Genomic DNA, 19,949 nt, shown 5'->3' on the forward strand with positions numbered 1-19,949 from the left:
TTACCAACAAGAGCAAATTGGGACTGACTCCCTTACGTGGGTGTGTCATGGACTCCCTCCCTGTTTTAAGATGTGGCCGTCTCTGTTCTACATACACATGAGACGCCTCCTTTCCCATGTTCTACTGGAGCTGGACTCAGTCCTGGTGGGCAGCAGAAGCAGGAAGAGGAGGGTGACATTTTCAGGGTCCATCACAGTGTAAGTGGGGCCCACCATGAGACAGTAGAATGTGCTGGAAAGACATACTTGCAAATAGTAATTATAGGGAGGTTTATGTTAGAGAACCTCCAGCTAGCGGCATCTCAATCAACTTTAAGGTGTAACTTCATGTCAGGCGTGGTGGAGCACACCTGTAACCCCAGCAGCTCGGGAGGCTGAGGCAGGAGGATCATGGGTTCAAAGCCAGCCTCAGCAACTTAGTAAGACCCTTTAAAAAAAAAAAAAAAAAAGGGCTGGGAACGTGGCTCAGTGGTTAAGTGCCCCAGTTCAATCCCTGGTATCAAAATAATAATAATAATAATAATAATAATAATAATAATAATCTTTATGGATAAGAATTTGAGTTAAATTCAGCTTTCCTGGAAATCAACTCTCTCTCTCCCAACACTTACCTTTGTCCAGCAGGAATAGCAGGGCTAGTTATGCACACTAGAAAACGGAATCAAGAAAATTAGCCCTTAGAGCATCGTATCCGCCCTTTGTCCATCCTTCCCCAGGCTCCACAGCTGGTTCTACGAACATTCTGGTTAATAAACGTGTAATCTGATCAGAGTCCTGTGCCTTCCTGGTTCCCTTCCTGCTAGACATCTGGGGCCAGAGACTGGCCAGGAGGGTTATCAGCTCATCGCTAGGCAGACGGGCTCTGCAGAAGGCTCGGCTGGCTGCACCATGATGAGCCTCAGCCAGGCCTGTGGATCCTCCCAGTAAACTCACAGGAGCCAGGAAGCCCCTACCATGGTACCATGCAACCCTGCCCTCTTACCTAGCACCCTGCCCATGCCCCACCCCAAGCCTCGTGCCAGTTCCCAGGCAGGAACAGAGGAGCAGTCAAAGGCAAGACCCCCAGCACTGTGGGGAGCTCCTGATGCAACTGGGGATGGACATCCCTTGTTCCCAGGCCCCTGCAACAGATGCCCAGCCTGGTTGTTTTTCTATCTTCTAACGAGGCTTTGTCGGGACTCACTCCTAGCACTGAGCCCGTGTTTAGTGCTAAAGCATCATCTGGCTGGTAGGGACCTTGTGAGGCCACCTCCTCCATCCTTAACCCACCTTCTCTTCCTGTCACTGTCCTTCCCAGGCAGAGTAGCCCACCTCCCCCGAGAGCCTTTCCTACACGGGGAAGGATGCGCTTGTCCTTCCTCCAGTGAGTTAATCAGGTGTTTCAAAGCCATCCTCCCTCAGGATAATTCCTTTTCCTTGAAACTCTGGCTGCAGTTTCAATCATGGTCTCTTACTCTGTCCCCAGTGGAGATGGCAGTGACTAAGCCCTTCCAGTTCACGTCATGTCTCACCCCTGGGGTCTGGTGGTGGTGGTGGTGGTGGTGGGCGGTGGTTAGCTGCGTTGGGTATGTATTAAGCCTCTGCGGGATCTTCGTGTTTTTAAATCAAGCAGGAAAAGTCAGCAGCGCCCTCGTTTCCTGTGTGGCCTTTCTGTTGACATTTCCTAGGCTGTTGTTGGCCACGAGTTCCAGAACTGACATCATGAGCTCTTCAACCAGAGGCCCAGCTGGGGCATGAACAGCACAAAACCAGAGGATTTAGGGGCATCCATGAACATGTATGCCAACACTGGTGCGGGCACAGGACAGAGGACTGGGACCTCGCAGCACCACACGAGGGGGACCCTGAGCTTTTAATCAGCCGCGAGTCTCGCAGGAGTCCCCGATGGGAGAGCCATCGAGGGAGTGCATTGGTGAGCTTCGGTGAGGCCTTTTAGAGCCCAGATCAAGGGAAATGGCAGCCCACACACTTCAGCCCCGGTCTGACCCCCCAGGACAGGTGTGTTCTGTCTTAAAGCCCCACTCCTGCTGGGCCCATTCCCAGGAGCATCGCCAGGCCGGAGAGAAGGCTGTCGCGTGCAGCTGTGGGGGAGCTGGTCCACCCCAGCAGCGGCAGCCGAACCAGATGGCTGTGCTTCTCCAACTGTCCTGCACGGCCTTCCCTCCTGTCCCCGTTATCAACACCCATGATCGCCAGGTGCTGTGCTCTGCATGTTTGTGTTCCAACAGGGGTCATATGCTGAGGTTCACCCCCAAGGAGATGGTGTCAGGAGGCGGTGGGGAGGTGGTTAGGGGTGAGAATGGAGTGTCTGTGGATGAGATTAGAAGCTGCAGAGAGGCCCCCTTCCCCATTCCTGCCACGTGGGGACCCAGCAAGGAGTCACCTTCTATAACCAGGGCACCGTCTCTATCTTTCGCTTCCCAAACTCTAGGACCGTGAGAAACACATTTCTGTTGTAAGCCTCCCAGTCATGATGTTTTGTTATAGCAGCCCAGAGGAGCTAGGACATCCATCCAAGCCCAGATGGCACGGATGTTGGTGTTTCGGAGACTGGCAAGAAAGACCTGCCAGCTCCTCCCCATGCCTTTAACCAAAGAGCTTGTTAGCATTCCACTGAAGGAGAAAATGCTTGTTTGCAAACCTGTATTTTCCTACCACCTACTAAAACTGTGAGAGTGTTCTGGAGTTGCTTAAATTTTTGGAAAAGAGAACAACTATTGTGGGTGGAAGGCCAACCCTGTTTCTAGCTAGTGGCTCTGAGTCTTAGTGATTGTGGGTCTCCCCACCCCCAGAGGACAGTGGGCAGTTTCTAGAGACACATTTAATCGTCACAAACGGAGCAGGGAGTGCTATTGGCGCCTAGTGAGTTAATGCAGGGATGCTGCCTGGCATCCTACAACGCCCAGGATCGCCTCCTACAACAGGATGCCAGCAGGGAAAAGCTCTGCCTTGGGCATGGCCGGCACCTCTCACTCAGCAGACACCCTGGAAGCGCAGCGTTGTCCTGGGTACCAGGATCTGAGCCTGGGTCTGTCTCGACATCATTCTTTGCCATAACGGAGGTGCTGGAGAGCTGGAGGTGCGGGGGTGTGCAGCGGCGGGAGGCAGGCGTGTCCCCCCTAAGCCCTGTGAGAGGGCTGGACGGGCTGCGTCCATGCTCACCGGCAGTAGGTCCTGGAGACGCCCTCCTGCTGCCAACAAGGACCTGCCAATCCAGGTGCCACCTCTCTCTGCCAGAGCTAATGGCAGTGGCTGTGAGGAGGGGCAGCAGCTTATTAACCACGTCCCAGTCACAGAGGCTTCTTGGCTTAATTACCTTCCTCATTTGCACTTTGGGTGGAACACCTGGGGGAGGCGCGCCAGGCGGCATTTTATCTCTGCCACCCTCCACCCAGCGGGTCCTTGCCCATCTGTTGCTCTTCAGCGTCCGCCTCCAGCCTGCAATTTATGTCCACCCCGTGTGCGTAATTTGTCTCAGCTCCTCATTCATTTGGCTCCCAGGTATCGCTCCCAGGTACCACTCCCAGCTCCGGGCTCGGTGACTCGTGTGTCCTCTTCCCCCTTTACCTCTTCCTCCTCCTGCCCTGGCTCCATCCAGGGGGAGCCTGGGGTGGCCGCCTCCCAGGTCAGCCTGGGCTTTAGAGGCAGCAGGTGGAGGCTCCCTTCCCTGGGCCAGTGGAGGACAGGCAGGAGGAGGCGCCCCTGTGCCCACAATCACAGAATGTGGATGTATGGCCCGTCCCCTGATGTTGGCCTGGCACAGGTTACAGTGCACTCAGAGGGTCGATGTGTTCTGTATCTCTGCTGAGCAACCAAAGGACCTTTGGGGGAGGGGAACAGAACGGGGACAGGTCTGGCTGCTCCCTCCCCAGCTGTGTCACTTTGAGTAGATCCTTTCTGGAGCTGTTGGGAGCATTTGTGTGTCAAAGTGCTTGGGCTGCAGGCTAAACAACTCCCTGGGGTTATTCTGCTAATTAACCTAGGTTCTGTTGCTCTGGCTACACTATCATTTACATTAAATTGACTAATTACAGGAAAACTTTAACAAAAGGCCAACCAGCTGTTGTTTATAGCAAATTTTCTCAAAAGGAGGGATATGCACATTTGGTGTCAGGAAATGCTGAGTCCCTCCCTGGCTTTTGACACCTTCCCTGGGGAAGATCTTGAACCTAGAGACCCTCTGTTACCTGGGGAGTGGGTCATGGCATTGGCCATGTTGGTGCAAAACAAGGCGGAGAGCAGCAGGTTTGTAAACAGTGGGCCCTTTGAGCAGAGGAGGCAGGTCATGAGGCCAAAACCTAGGCTCCTCTAACTCTGTGTCCTGCTGACCACGGGCGTGGCCATCTCTGCACCCAGGGGGCTGCCTCCTGCCCGCTGGCGCTGTGTCAGAGCTCCAGCCGTGGCTGTCCTTTCTCGATCACACCAGAAAGATCTCAGACGCGTCACTCAGAGTGGCAGGCATGAGTACTAAATGGTAGGAAAAGGGAAACGGGGTCCTGCCCAGGCCCACCTTGACTTTTGACGGACAGCAGAACGACCTCAGACTCTCAAGTCCCCACTGCGCATGAGAGCTCTCGGTCACTTTGGCCCGTGCTGAGTGGTTCTGACTAGAACCTGTCCTTACAGATTTTCTGTTTAAGGGGGAATTGTCCTTGTTTCCCTAGTTGTGGGATCTGTGTGGGCTGCGTGAATCACGAGGATTCCCCTCCGCCCTGCTTCAGGGCGTCAGTGGTGGTCTGAGCAGCACTTCAGGCCTGCAGTTCTTTGCAGAGAACAGGTAGTTTGCTGAGGAACGTAAGGTATCCTGCTCACGTAAGCCAGGCAAGGCGGCAGGTACGTTGGTTTTTTATAAAAAGAAAAGCTCGTGGGCCCAGTTTACGGAATCGTTCCCTTAATCTCATGTTCCCGCCACGCGTGCCTTTCTGTTCCCTATCAGTGGGAAGTCGGCCGAGCCCCCAGACGGCTGCCCCGGCCTGCCCTAAATTCGGCTTCACCAACCCCAGGCAGATCTTGAAGTAGTAAAGTGTATCCAGACCTCACTCGGGTCGTGGCTTCTATGTAGTGTCCTTTCTGAGAATTTCTGGAAGAGATGGGACCCCAGAATCAGAACCCCCTGGCTCTGGGGCCAGCTCCCCAGCACCTTTCTCTCCGCTCCAGAGCCGGGAGGTGACAGTTCCTGCCTGCAGTTCATGTGTAAGGCGTGCCACCTGGTGCCTGGCCCACAAAAGGCCACCAAGCCGCAACACCCCCCCCCCCATTCCCAAGGGCAAGAACCCTCGGCCGTCTGTGATCTCAAAACAAGACCCGATTGGAACCCAGCGTCACCCTAGAGGAAAACATTGGCAAATGAGGGCTCAGCAGGTGGCAGATGTGATTACGGGTTGACATTCAGGTCCCTTAAAGATAAATTAAACTGAATTTGATTTAAACCCTCGGCTTGGCCGAGCCTGTCGCTGGGTCCATGTTGACCTGGCTGGCTTCCTCCTGCCTCGGGGGTGGCCGAGCGGGTCTCGGCCCTCTCTGGGCTGCTGTCACGTGCTCCACGTATGCTGGGACGGGTCCAGGAACCCCGATGCCTTGTGGCTTCAGAAACAAGCCCCTGCCCATCACGTGACTGTGAATGTCACACCAGCCGGTCCCAGGGGTGCCCACCGCTTTTACAGCCCTGGAACTCTGCGTCCCAGGGTTGGCGGCTGTAAGAAACCTGGGAAGCCATCGGGTGGGGAGTCAAGAGTTCCAGATTCTCAACCAGCGGCTAGGCCGCCTGTGGTCACCCCATAAGGCCCCGGGAGATGGGGCACAAAGGTCAAGACGAGGCCGAGAAGAGCCCTTGCCACCTTGGCAGGGCCTTTGGCCCCAGTCTGGGCCCCAGGGGGCTTTATCTCCTTAACCTGGAACAGTCGGAAGCAGCCTTCCTGTCCCCTGCGCCTCCAGGTGTCCTAGGCCACTCCAGCTGAAGAGGACACAAGGACAGAAACGGTCAAGGAGACACTGAATCTCCAAAAGCCCCTCTCACTCGGGAGGCTTTGCCCTCCTCCCTCCTCATCAGAAAGTCCCCTCTTCTGGGTACAGTGGTGCCGTACACCTGAAGTCCCAGTGGCTCAGGAGGCTGAGGCAGGAGGATCACAAGTTCAAGGCCAGCCTCAGCAACTTAGCAAGGCCCTGAGAAACTTAGCCAGACCCTGTCTCAGAATAAATAGGGCTGGGGGTGTGGCTTGGGGTTAAGACCCCTGGGCTCAATCTCCAGGACTCTGGTCCTTAAGAGAAGGCCTGGGCCTGGGCCTGGCAGGCCCTGGGGGTGGAGGGCAGCCACGCACTGCCCCAGGGGTGTCAGAGTGGGTGCCTCAGGCTGCACTGCTCCTCCCACGGTCCCAGCTGGGCTGGGGCCCTTCTCCACCCCACGTCCCTCCCCGGGGCCAGAGGCAGGTGGGCGAGCTCGGCCAGTCCATGAGCCCCACTGGACACGGCTCGAGAACCGCCGCCTCCGCCTTCCAGCTTCCGGCTGGACGAGCCCACGGGCCTGGAGTTGACCCCAGCTGTCTCCAGACAAGGTGGTGCCTTCGAGAGCCCGGATGCTCTTTGAAGACAGTCATCCCAAAGCACATTCCGGTGACGGTGTTTCTGCCACCTCCCACCCCTCCTGACGAGGCCCCAGTTCATTCCGGTGGCGCACGGAGAGGAAGGGTGGTCCCAGCCCAAGCAGAGATCAGGACCCCCATGAACCTGTCACGGAGGCTGAGTGTCTGGGCCTGGGGCCAGTCTCATTCACAGTGGGCACGCGTCTCTGTTCTGCCCCAGGAGGCTTAAGTGGAGGCCTGCCAGAAAAGGCTTTCCTTCCCCAGTCAGGCGACAAAGCCTCAATAAGGAAAATCTTTGGCCTTTTTGACTTTCTTCCTGCCTGGGATTTAGGTGAAGTGCCTGGAGGGGCGCAGTCATTTTGCAACTATGTGGACCTAATTTGTCTCCAATGATGTCCTTGGGCTCTCATGAGACTCTTAGACTTTTTGTCACATGAGCTCATAAGCAGAAGCCCCACATGTTCAGGTTGTCATCACACTCTGTTGAAGGGCCAGATCATAAACTGTTTAGGTTTTCAGGACATTTGGTGTCTGTCACAGCTACTCAGCTCTGCTTAGTAGTATGAATTCTGAAGTTAATTCATCAACTAATGAGCCTGGCTGTGAGATATTAAAACTTAATTTATAGATACTAAAATCATCATGGCATGGAATCATCACATGTCATGAAATACTATTTGATTTTTTTAAAACAATTTTAAAAATGTTAAATCATCTTTAGTTGGCAGGCCATGCAAAACCAGGCCGGTTTGCCCCCACCTCCACCCACACTGTTGGTGAGACCTTGGTTTATGCCCCAGTCTGACCCGGCAGTGGTGATGGCGACGTTCCTGATCAGAAAATCATTCTTAACCGGCCGTGTCTTCTTCTGTGTGTTCCTTTCAGAGGGCCTTGCTGTTGGAGTTGGATTTGGGGCTGTAGAAAAGACGGCATCTGCCACCTTTGAGAGCGCCAGGTAAGTCAGCGCCAGGAGCCCAGGGCAGGTCCTGCACACGAGGTGCTAAGGAGGTGCGTGTCACCCAGGTGAGCTGCCTGGCCGCGATGGAGATGCGCCCCTGCCCCCCAGCACGTGGGGCTGGGACAGGCCGGCCGAGGTCCCACCTGTCAGAGGTCCTCAGAGAAGCAGGTCTGTGCCCCTGGCTCTCTAGTGGGTGACGTTTTGCAGCTAGAAAGCGGTTCTGGCTGCAGGCGGTTCTGTAGACATGTTGCACGTGCTGAGACCCGGGGTGGCAGGGACAGCGGTCGATGGTCACAGTGGCCCCGTTTCCTGAGCCCTCCCTTCCTCCCTCCTCACTGAGCTCTCCCCGGCCCCCTTAGACCTGCCTCAGGAAGGTGCGCAGCTGTGCCTCGCCCTCTGACCCCTCTCACCTGCCGGGACCCGGGATCTGTCTCTGGACCTCCTTCCTCTTGGTTTCCTGCGCTCCCTGGACGGCCTTCGCGTTCCCGGGCCTAGTTTTCTGTCTGTTTGCTGGTGACACCCACGTCCACCTCCCGCAGAGACTCCTCTCCTTACTCCTGTGGGTCCACTCCCTCCCCAGGGTGCTGCCCGGTCCCCACACCGAGCATTTCCATGGCTGGTTGACCGTCTCCGTCTACTGCTGGGTGGCACCTCCCCCTCCAGGGTTCCCTGTCACCACCGTGCACCCCGACGACTGAGCCAAAGCTCCTGTCACCTCGACGTCTCGTTTTCCCACCTCCATAGATGGCCGCCAGCCCTGTAACCGCTTCTCCTCCTCCACGGCCCCTGAATTAAGCAGGGACTTCACAAGGTCACATCCGTGGGACCACGGGGGTCCCTCAGAGGCCAGGCAGGGGAGCTCCACCAAGGAGCTGCAGGTTCCGTGGCCCTCAGGGCACGAAGAAACAGTCTCGATGAGTGGGGACAATGAGTGGGGTCGGTTGGGTGAACTCTGGGCACAGTGACAGGTGAGCTTCAGGTGTACGTGCACGTTCGACAGACCCCCTCGAAACTGACCGTCGCTTAAAAACGTCATTCACTTCAGAGGCTCCATCCACGCCTTCAGACTGGCACAGCCCCCAACATTGTGCCCCCACCCCAAGGAGCGGCTCCGTGTCCCTGGTCCAGGGGGGCCTGGTCTCCCTCCTCCCTGGGGCGGCCGCTCCTCACTCCCGATCTGCTTCATCCTGAAAACGATGCCGATTATCCAAATCAAATGAGGTGGTGGGTGGGGAGGGAAGGGCCTTTAGAACGTTAGAAATGTCACCGAAAACAAGGCTAATTATGACTCGGAGCACCCGCGGACTGCTCTGAGAGCTCGGGGCTCGGGAGGGGGCGCGGGGCGCTTGGCCTGTGGCACAGCCTTTTGATCTCGACTTCATTAGACCAGGACAAGTTTCGGAGTCGGGCAGCGGGTGAGGAGCCCCCAGGGGCTGACCTTATAAGCTCTCAAAGGCCAGGTCCTTCCTGAGCACAGGAAATGGCACACGCCACACAAGGCCTGTGCCCGCAAGTGACAGCCGTGCCTCGGGCATTGCACTCACAGGCCTTTCTGGTGGCACCATGTCCCCCATGACATCTCGACGTCAACTCCAATATCCCTCTGTCTGTCACCTGCACTTTCTGCTAATCTTGATGAATATTTCTGAAGGAACTGGAGTGAAAACACTTCCGTCCCACTTCCTCCCTCCCCCCAGACACACTCTGGGAGTTACGTAAGCCCCAGCCCGTCCTCCACCTGGGCTGGGGCCGAGGCAGCAGGCCTGGACGTTTCCAGCCACAAAGACCCTCCGCTCAGGAGCATCAGGCCCAAGAAGCCCCCATCCACCCGCATGACAGCCGGGGGGACAGGCCTGCTGGAGCCATTCTGCCAGTGCTGTCACTGTACCCTCCAGAGTGGGGAGGGGCTCCCTGCAGTGAAGGCTGCAGACGGGGAAGGGAAGAGCCTCTCCCTCGCAGACCCTGCTCCTTCAGGCACCCTCCACTTAGGACCCCACCTGTAGTGTGGACTCGGTGCCTTCCCTTCTGAACGTCTGTGACCTTACTCGTGGGTGACAGGCAGGGCAGTCCCCAGGCAAGGCTTGTTAGCACTCCTGTTAGCCTTCAGCTCATGCTAACACTGGCTCCGTGGGAGGTGAGGGACGGAGGGCAGCAGGGCAGCAGAGCAGCAGCTAGGGAGAACTTCCTGCTTGGGCAGCTGAGAGGAGAGGCCCTGGAAGGATTGTGGGCTGGATGGAGGCCCTTCGGCCCCATAGGCCCGGGTGCCCAGCCCAGGGGGTGGTGGGGCCCATGCTCTGCCTGTTCCTACTGAGAGCCTGAGCGATGCGGCTCCCTGGTTTCCCATTACACTGGGGCTTTACAGCCAGTGACCATGTGTGGGGTCTGAGAGGCGAGCTCTGCAGAGCTGCGGAGGGCCCCGGTGGTATCCCCAAGTGGAGGCAGCGTCTTGCCCTAGAACACCATCTGCAGCTCCACCATGAACTTTGGCTGCATGCGTGGTTTCAAGTCCCTCCTAGGTTCTCGGTTGACTCCTCCTGGAGTAGGGGAAGGCAGTCACACTGTCAGGTGATCAAAGTCACGGACAGCTCCATTAGGGGAGCCAGCAAGGAGTCATGATCGACCGGGGGAGCAGGGCAGCACGAGGCAGGGCTGCCAGGACTTGGGGCACTGGTAGAAGGACGCTGCCCCCGCTCGCTGTCTGCTCCCAGTCTCCAGGACCCAGTCGGGGCTTTGTTGAAGGTCTCCCTAAGGCTGCAGGTGCTTGGCCTCTTGGTCCCCACTCGTTCATTCCTTCATTTACTGTTGAGTGAGTGCTGCCGCATGCCCCGTGTTGTGCTCAGTCACTACAGAAAACATGATTTGGAGGCCATAGCTCTGCTAAGAAGCTTAAAATTTGTCCCTAGTACTTCTAGTAATGTGGTGAATTCAACTGACATTGATGTCCCTTTACAAGTAAACCGAGGAGCAAACCTGGCTCCTGCATACCCTGGACCAAGAAGGAGAAAGAAATGCCACCTGCCAGCCATAAAGGGAGGAACAGAAGGCAGAGTGCTCCCCTTGGGTCCGGGTGGATGGAGGCCAGCCTTGCCCGTGGAGGTCAGGGCATGGAAGCATCCTGGCACAGAGACCATGGCTCGCAGGCACTGTCTGTCAACTGAGCTGCACCCACTGGCCAGGAACGTGCACGTGGAACTCGGCCTCTCCAGGATCTTGGATGGAGAGACAGGGTACCAGATACAGTAGATCATGTGCAACTGCCCAGACCCGTGACTGCATCACACAGGGTACAAATTTATATACCTGATCTTGTCCCCGAGAACACAAACCCAGGATTCAACATAAAAACTGGGTCTAGGATAATTAAACAATCTTCAGGGTTTTGTAAGAACAAACCTAAAGCCTCTTCCAAGGGACCCTCCAAGCTCACCAGACACCTGGGGGTAAAGAGAGCAATTCCCAAGTAAAGATAAGATCACACAAAAATAAAGATGAAACAGGGACAAATCATAGGCAACAGACTACCACTGAGGAAAGATGGCATCCAGAAAACCGAATATATAATCAAACTGTATGAGAAACATCAGACACACCCAAGTGGAGGGACAAAATACCTGACCTGCCACCTGAAAACTCTTCAGAGTCTGAGAAAGTGACAGTGCAGAGGAGGCTTAGGACACTAAATGCAAGGGGCTGTCCTAGATGGGATCCGGGCACAGAAAAGGATGTTAGGGGAAAACTGGTGAAATCTGAATTCACTGTGAAGTACAGTAATGTGCCTGTATAAGTTTCTCGATTGGAATAAACATATCACTGTAAGAGGTTAACAATGGGGAACCACCAGTAAAATAAATATTTCTTTTTAAAAAAGAGAACTAGGCCCAAGACCTATAGAAACAGTTTATATTAACTTTGAGCTTTTCTATATAACTAAAACCAATCTAAAGCAAAGTTTATTTTTTAAAAAACTATATAAAGCTACAAAAATGAGAAGGCTTTTTAGTATTTAATAAGGGATGGAAATTATTACAATAAAATAGGATAGCTTTCCAAGAGAACAGATTTAAAAGACAATCCAAATAGAACAGTTTAAAATGAAAAGTATAGACATTAAAATGAAAACTTAGAATAGTTAACTGATGAGATGCAACTGAAAGTAGATTTAATGAAGTGGATGATTGAATCTGAGGGAATCACTCGGCATGTGGCGTAATGGAGATGATGGAACTATGAATGATAAATTAAAAGGTAGAATGAAAATTTTCATATGTTCTAGTAGGAATCACCAAAGGAGAAATCAAGAAATGCAGCAGTAATAGCAAAAAGAATTGGATGAGAACTTTTCAGAAATGGAAAAACACTGAAATGGCACACCCTGAACGCTGTCAAACCGTCATGTAGATGTGCTCACCTTTGGAGCCCATCAACCAGGAGAAACTGCAGAGGGAGACGGATTCTCTGCACAGAAATAATAAGTAGACCCCAGACTTAGCTCTAGCAAGAGACCAGGGACTGCTGTCTCCAGAGTGCCACAGGAAAGTGACTGCCGTTCTAGGGTGGAAGATGGCCGGATTTCTCTTATGGTCCCAGATGACTTGGGAGCCAGGTGACCTCGGTCACAACCATGCGACACTGTCATGGAAGTTTCAAAGTAGACTCAGGTGTCCCCAGTACAAGTGTATTCCCAGAAAGAGGCAGAGGACCTCTGTGCTGTCCGTCACCTGCCCCTAGTCTAGGCCATGTTGAATCTGTCACTGAGAGCAAATGCAGACATTCAAGTCGACAACTCAAACCTTTTCCACACGATCTATGTAGAAGATACGTCAGGAGGAAAGGGAAAAGCTGTTTATAAGTATGCTAATAAGAAAGGGGGAGGAATAGCATGAAGAGAGAAAGGAGGAATGAATGAATGGAAGAGAAACACAAAAACAGTAACTCAATCATCACATGTTTGGACTCATCTTTAAAAAGACATGAGTTTGGGTTTTTAAATTTCGGTTATGTGTATTCCACTGAAACGTGACATGGGAAGCTTGAAAATAAAGCGATCAGAAAAGAGCAGATGCTACGTGTTAGTACAGACAGGGTGGCCTTAAGGCAGGCAGCCACAGAGGAGTGAAGGCTAGCCCTCGACGAGAAGGACAGGAGCCTCATGTCCATCACCTGGCAACGTGAGCTCAAGCTATCCAGAGGAAAAGGGTCCACACTGCAGGAGGAAGCCCAAAGCCCCTCTGATACGTGTAGGTAACACACAGAAAAGGTGAATAAGATGTACCCAGTGGATGTGACCCGCTCTCTGAACCCCAACCCAGGAGGTAGAGAACACATTCTACTAACGCACACCTGCTGCATATTTCCCAAAACTTACGGTGCCGGTCCACAGAGGAAGGATCCCCACCCCAGTGGATATCATCCAGACCACATTGTCTGACCTCAGTGTGACAGAACTGTAAACCAGTAACACAAAAGGTGGCCAGAAGAACTTGCTGGGGGGCGGTTAAACCCCAAAGGAGTGAAGCGGACCAGATGACCCAGGGCACTGGTGGGAAAGGGGGAGCGTCGGCACTTCTCAGGGGCGCTCTACAGAACGTGGTGTGTGCTCCCTCCGGCTAGGCTGGGACAGCAGAGCTGATAAGGGCAGGTGACACTGGGAGCAAACACTGAGGCGGGCCCCAAGGCACCCTTAAGCCTGGGGGTGGATGTGGCTGAGAGAATTCCCTGGTGCTCGGTGGGAGGGAAGGTGTGAGTCCCGTTCAGACTAACGCACAAGCGTGGCACTCAGCAAGAGGCTGACGACTGGCCACTCTGATGCAGGCAAGGACAACCCGGGGAGCTGACATGGAATGATGGGGCAGTGGTGGTGGTGGTGGGGGGGACCAGGGTGACGAATTCAGCCACGGAACAATTTGTTCCCAGACTCACAAAACTGAGTTTCAGCAGCTGCAAAGAAGATAGGGTGTCGCCGGTGGTGGGGGCCGGCCAGAGGAGGAGCTTTTAAGTGCGGACCCCACAGACAGCAGTGTCCCCCGATTCTGTTGTGTGGGGGAGGGAGGATCAAGTTTGAGTGACAAAGAGACGTAGGTCAGTGCTGTGGCCCTGATGGGAAGGGCTGGGAGGGGAGAGTTTCCCCACCCAGTAGAGGGATGGCCCCTAACTTAGGACGGATGGTTCCGCTTACGACTTCTGGGCTTCGCAATGGCACAAAAGCATTCGGGAGAAACTGCACCTCGAGTTTGGACCTATTCCTGAGCTGATGTGGCCCAGCCCTCCCTCAGGATGCCAGGCAGTGACAGCAGCCGCAGCTCCAGCCAGTCACAAGGGGACACCGCCGGTGACCATGGTGCATGGTGGTGACAGCCAGGACGTGACTGAGGCATAGAACGTCCCCTCTGTCTTAGGGTGCTTTTGACTTACACAAACTAAGTCGGGGAGCACCTGTACCTGAGGACGCAGCCCTCTGAGCCACACAGAGGGGTCTGCTCCTTCAGTGCAGGCTCAGCAAACTACAGTCCGTGGGCCAAACTTGGCCCGCTCTTTTCCTCTGTAAATAAAGTTTTATTGAAACACAGGCACCTCGGTTTGCTCACGCTGGGCTAAGTCATTGCCACAGGAATCTGAAGGCCCCAAACCTGGCCGTCCTTGCTGTCTGACCCTGTACAGACGTCCGTACACTCTGAATTTAATGGACACTGTCCAGTGTCTTAGGCCAGACGCGCAGCCAAGGCTCAGAGGTCAACTCCTTCCTGGGGCCTCTTGCCCAGGCCCTGTTGGTGGTTCATCTTGAAGTACAGAAGTTCTCGTTGCTCACCCGTGACATCATGGCCGTCGTGAGAGGAGAGCACAGCAGAGAGTGACGTTCCACAGAGCCACTGAGGAGCTTTTCTCTGTTCCTCAAGATTGGAGGCTCCTGAGGCCGGGCAGCATGTGGCTGCTGCCACCTGCTGTCCAAAGCCAGCCTTCCTCCGCTTCACGGAGCCTCAGGGCCCTGCCCTGTCCTTGCTGGGTCTGCCTTTGTGAGGTGTCCCCTGAATCACCAAGACTCAGCCCACCGGGGGCAGCCTGTAGCCCAAGGGAAGGAGTATTTTTCTTTCTTTCTGATCTGGTCCCAAAGCAATTTCTTTGGGTTCCAACCACAAATTCTTCAGACCCTCCCTGTGTTCTTGGTGCTTAGCCAGGTTTTCCTTTCTCAATTATCATGTCTCCAAAGAACATGTTCTCTGGCCTGAGCAGTGGGGACCCCCTCCGCTGTGTCCTCAGCTCTCCCTTCATGGTGGACGTAGTTCAATGCAGCAGGGTGATTTATGTCTGAACTTCCTGCTTCACACACACACTCCCTGTTTGAAGCTTTGGCTCAGGAGTCGTGTCCTGAGCACACCTTGACTGGCAGGTGCACAGCAGAGGTGGCAGGCTGCAGCCTTTGTCCTGTTGGTGGGAGACTCACGAAGCACATCCCCAAGACGTGGCTGGACGCGTCCTGCAGGCGTCCCAGCAGGCCGAGGCTTCCCCACGCCCACACGCTCAGGAGAGGATGCCTGGCCGATGGGCCTGCAGTTAGAGTTAATAGCTCTCATTAAATTACGCATGGAGACATCGAAACCAATTTTAAAGTGTATGTCTCCTTCCCAGATCAAAGAGTAAAGATCATAAATCAGATTGTGTTCCCTGGCTAGCAGCGTACCTATGTTGGTATATTACCAGTCACTTAAGATGGCAGCCATTAGTCAACTAGGCCACCATTTATTTAGATACAAAAATGGCGAGAGACATATTTCCCTGACCATTAATCAACATTAGCCAGTTGATGAATCTAAAATGTGTAGATAAGTCATAGATGTGCGACTGTCTCTCCAGGTGGTCCCCTGCTTTCTTTCCAGTAGACTCTTGAAGACATGGCTGCCAGTTCTGTGTGAAGAGGTTAATAAGGCCAGGTGCAGTGGTGCATGCTGGTAATCCAAGTTGCTTAGGAGGCTGAAGTAGGAGGAAAACAAGTTTGAGACCAGCCTCAGCAATATAGTGAGATCCTGCCTCAAAAGAAAAACTAAAAAGGGCTGGGGGTGTCGCTCAGTGGTAAAAGTACCGGTACTAAAACAAAGCATCAGAAAAGTTACGAGGCCACTTTGCTGTGGGGAGGAGAAGTCTCAGCTCAAATGCACCTTTCAGACTATCGGTTTCTGAAGTATCTTCACAACAACCTGCATCGCTGCCTCCCACCTGGCACCCACGAGGGCTTGTGACACCCCAGACCTGCCGCAGGACCAAGCCTCCCAGGGAGACCCTCCCTTCTTGCAGGTTGCTGCTCTCGCCCTCCTCCTGCCCTTTGAATGGGTCTCACCTGAGGGGTGGGCACCCAGCAGGAGGCGCTGGGTGGGAAATGCCTTCCTGCAGCTGCCCCAGCCTGTCCTGCAGAGCAGCGCCCGCCTGCCCTCCACTCACCTCTCCCAGCTCCTAGCCTGCACCTGCACACCGGCTGTCAGTCCTGCTCCCTGTGGACCAGCCCTGCTCTTGAGCCTGTCACGCCGCCCCCTGGGGTTCTAGAGGACCTCCTGGCTGCCCTGTCCCCACGCTTTCCTTTCCAGTCCTCTGGTGGGATTTGACAGTGGCTGGCAGACAGCGCCACCATGTGGCAGTCCCACCTCAGGGCTCGCTGGAGAGGAGCCATAGGAACGGGAGAAGGCACTTGAGTGCATGGCTGGGGAGTCAGTGTTCGGCTTGTACAGAGATCTTTCTGTTTGTCACTTGCGGCGGGGCGTGGGGTGTGTGTGTGTGTGGTGTTTAACACATTTACTTTTCTAGCAATTTTTTTGTTGTTAAAATAATGTTATTTATTACATCGGTCTTGGGAGTGAAGAAAGTGTTCTAGAAAAGCCTGCAGGACACGTGGGCAGAGCCAGCCAGGACTCCACGGTTTCCCATGGACAGTCTCGGGTCACTCATCCCTCTGCCCATCTGTCCACCCATCCAGTCCCGAGTTCTTCTAAACATGGGATTTATCTTTGTGAAGAAAGACAACTAAGGATACTCTTTTAGCCGTTGCAACTGTGAAATACACTGGAAAGCTTTAGGTGGACGGGCTGCACGTGGTCTTCAAAGACAGCCTTACTCTTAAGTGCTTTTTCAAAGCAGTTGAAGCTTATTAAACAAGATTCTGGATGGAACCAATATGCCCAGCATCTCCACCTCTGCACCGGGCAGGAAGCCCCTGCTCTAGCCAGGGTGAAGAGACCCAGGCCCCCAGAGCTGGGAACTCAGTGGCCAGGACGAGGGGAGTCCCACAGCTGGTTCCGGAGTTCTGGGAATCTCCTCTGCCCTGGGGCTGCTCTGACTCTAGGTGGCCCTGCTAACATTTCAGAGGCTGGAAGGGACCTGCAGGGGGCCTCCTCCCAGCCTCCCCTCCAAGGATGGCTCCCGGCTGCTGCTTTCTGCCCTGTCTTCCCTCACCCCTCTTGAACCTGAGGAGGGTCTTCTCCCACCTTTGGGGTGAATCCTGAAGTCTTTAAGCAAGCGGGGGAACTGACCGCTCTGTGCATATAAAAGTTTGCAACACTTGGTTGAGTAAAAGCATCACGGTGGGGCTGGGGGCTGGAGGGTGAACAGCGACCAGCACACGGTGTTGGGCCGTCTCCAGAGCCCATGCCCAAGCCCCTGCATTTCCCACCTCCTCTGCCACTCTCTCCACAGCCTCTTCCCGGGGCTTTTTATGATGGTGCTTTTTTGAGTTCTCAGCAAGAGCAACGTTTTACAGACAAAAAAGTGTGACTGTGTCCAATACCTTGTCAGCATAAGGTACAATTCCATGGTTTTTCTCTGACTGGGCTGTCCTCATGGGGACAGGAGCCACCCCTCGGGGGCTTTATCCTCCACATCCCCAGGTCTCTGCAGATGAATGCAATTGCATTGTTGTCCAGAAACCTGCTGACTCTCCAGCCCGTGCGGAGGAGAATCCGGAACTTAATGGTCTTTTGCCTGAAAACTATGCCCTTTGTGCTCATAGGCCTCCGCATGGAATGGGAGGAAAGATGGACACATGGGTGAGAGACCTGGTTTCCTATTACCTGTGATTCAGGCTAGGCGTGGTGGCACACACCTGAAATCCCAGTGGCTCAGGAGGCCGAGGCAGGAGGATTGTGAGTTAGTTCAAAGGAAACCTTAGCAAAAGCAAGGAACTAAGCAACTCAGTGAGACCCTGCCTCTAAATAAAGTGCAAAAATATGTCTGAGGATGTGGCTCAGTGGTCAAGAGCCCTGAGTTCAACACCCCCCCCCAAAAAAAAACCCTGTTCCTTCCCCACCTGACTCTATCTCTGTGTCCAGCAGAGTCTTCTGGCCTGCGTCCTTCACTGCATGTGTCGCCTCCCTCCCCCAAATGGCAGAAAGAAAAATCAAATGGATGTTTGGAGGTTGTGGAGTTGGGGCTCCCCACACTGTGTTTTCTCCTGTAGCTCAGAAAATCCAAGTCGAGGGTGGCCATCTGCTGTGTTTGGGTGTGGCCTTGCTGGAGAGTCCACTGACTTGTCATTCATTCCTGCAATAAGGACGAGGGGGTGTGTCTCACTCTAAAGGATGGTTTTCCTTTGAAGGTTGGAGAAAGCATCAAGCCTTCAGACAGTATAAGAGTGGTGCTTGCTTCAGTACTCTGCCCCCCCCAGTACTATGGGTTAAGTAGTGAGGACTCTGCCTAGCACCTGATGAAATCAGTAGGACTCTGCCTAGTACCTGATAATGCGCCACTCGTTGCCTCTTCCTACCCATGCCTCAGTTTCCGTGAAAACTGGGAGGGGGGTGGAGTATATCTGCAGTTCTAAGCCTCTCAGTCTTCGTGGAAAAATAAAAAAGTGTCTCCCCCAAGTATGTAAAGAGTGACGTGCCACCTTCTGTATCCTGCAAGGTTTAGGCATTGGATGAAAGGTGCCACTGGAGACTCACGAGGAGTCCATTCTTCTCTGAGATATTGCTCTCGTCGTACATGCAGCACCGACGATCAGTCGATGAGTGCAGGATAACTCCAAGTCCTTTTTCCTCTACAGGCTAGAACTAACCTTGACTGACCCCCATTCAAATTCAGGGAAACTTCCAATAGCAAACCCGGTGCAGTGACACCTGGTGTGTCATGACAGTCCTCCAGGAATGCAGGGCGGTGATGGGACCGTCTAAGTCACTCTGCGGCTGTATTTAATCCATGTCGACAACGATGCAGATTCTCTAAGTGAGGAGAGTGTATCTTTCAAATGGTTCCTTTGAATTTTGCTTTCCTACATCTTTCCCAGCATCCAGAAGCCACCTTGGAGAGGAGGAGGAGGGAGGAAGGAAGGAAGGAAGGAGGAGAGGGTTTTAGGGACAGGGAAGTTCCAGCGTAAGATTCTTGATTCCTAAGTATTATCCAAGGCAAGAGCAGCTTAGCATAGAAAGGAACTGGATACTGGAAAAGACTAAATTCCTTTGAATTGACCTTTTCTCCCCCCACCCCCCCAGCTGCTGCGTGGAAATGGGGGCTCTAGGAAGGATAATGCCATGGGAAGGAAGATTAATTTTCTGATGCACATCTGAGTTTTGGGGTGAACGCACATGCAAAGCTGGTTTGCTCCACATGGGATCTGGGGTGATCTTATAGAAGCCAAGGAACAGTGGCACAGACCACTGGGGACACTGGTCCAATGGCTCCCAAGGCCTAGAAGAACGTGCATCATGATATGCATGAAGGGGACTGAGGGTCCTGCCTAGGTCTGCGCTGGCCCATGGGGAGCCACGGATGGGCCTGGGAGGACATCCGGGAGGAGGCACCACACAGGCCCCTCCCCAGTGCGCTGGAGACTCCGTGTTGCTGTGCACACTCCCGTAGGAGTCTGGGCCTGGACATCCATCATCACGTCTCGGGGGGGACATACCTGGAGTAAAATTGCTGGGTTCTGCGGTAATAATGTCTATGTTTTTGAGGAACTGGGTAGAGTTTTAAAAATCACCTTGTAGCCAAAAGAAGGGGAGCCTGCCTCGGTTAATAGCATTTTAACCTTTAAAACTCCATTTCTCAAGCAGAAGAGTGCTCACCGTGGGGCCCTTTCTAGGTTGGTCCCTTTGTCACCCCTCACGCCACAATCATGGCAAGTGTGATGGCCAGAGGTGGCCTCCGTTGAGTGATTGCCAGGTGTGTGTTCCTGAGCTGTCCTGGACCCTTCCTTCTCTCCCTGAATCATGCGCAGGATGAGGAGCCGCATTTTATGAACCAAGGAAATCAAAGGCTGGGAAAGGAGACAGGCAAACGTGTGTCCAGGTCTCTGGTCCCCAAGGGATCTGGGGGAGGGGGCGGGCTCAGCTTGCTGTTGAGCCTCCTCACTGCAGACCCTTTGTGGGTGGAGGGCGAGCACGTGGCCCAGTACTTAAGAGTGTAGGTTCTGGAGCCCGATTCCCTGGTTCAGATCCCAG

General features: G+C 54.0%; 1 protein-coding gene across 12 annotated transcripts in view; it reads left to right on the forward strand.

The window, feature by feature from the left end:
- Window positions 1–19,949, forward strand: part of Slc39a11 (solute carrier family 39 member 11) — a 392,410-nt gene that overhangs the window by 324,468 nt on the left and 47,993 nt on the right. For all 12 annotated transcript variants that reach the window (XM_078041769.1, XM_078041772.1, XM_078041773.1 and 9 more), the window contains one exon: window positions 7,464–7,533. In XM_078041769.1, coding sequence (XP_077897895.1) covers window positions 7,464–7,533 — 70 coding nt within the window. The remainder of the gene's footprint in view (window positions 1–7,463; window positions 7,534–19,949) is intronic.

This window comes from Ictidomys tridecemlineatus, chromosome 3 (assembly GCF_052094955.1).
Source record: "Ictidomys tridecemlineatus isolate mIctTri1 chromosome 3, mIctTri1.hap1, whole genome shotgun sequence".
NCBI lineage: Eukaryota > Metazoa > Chordata > Mammalia > Rodentia > Sciuridae > Ictidomys > Ictidomys tridecemlineatus.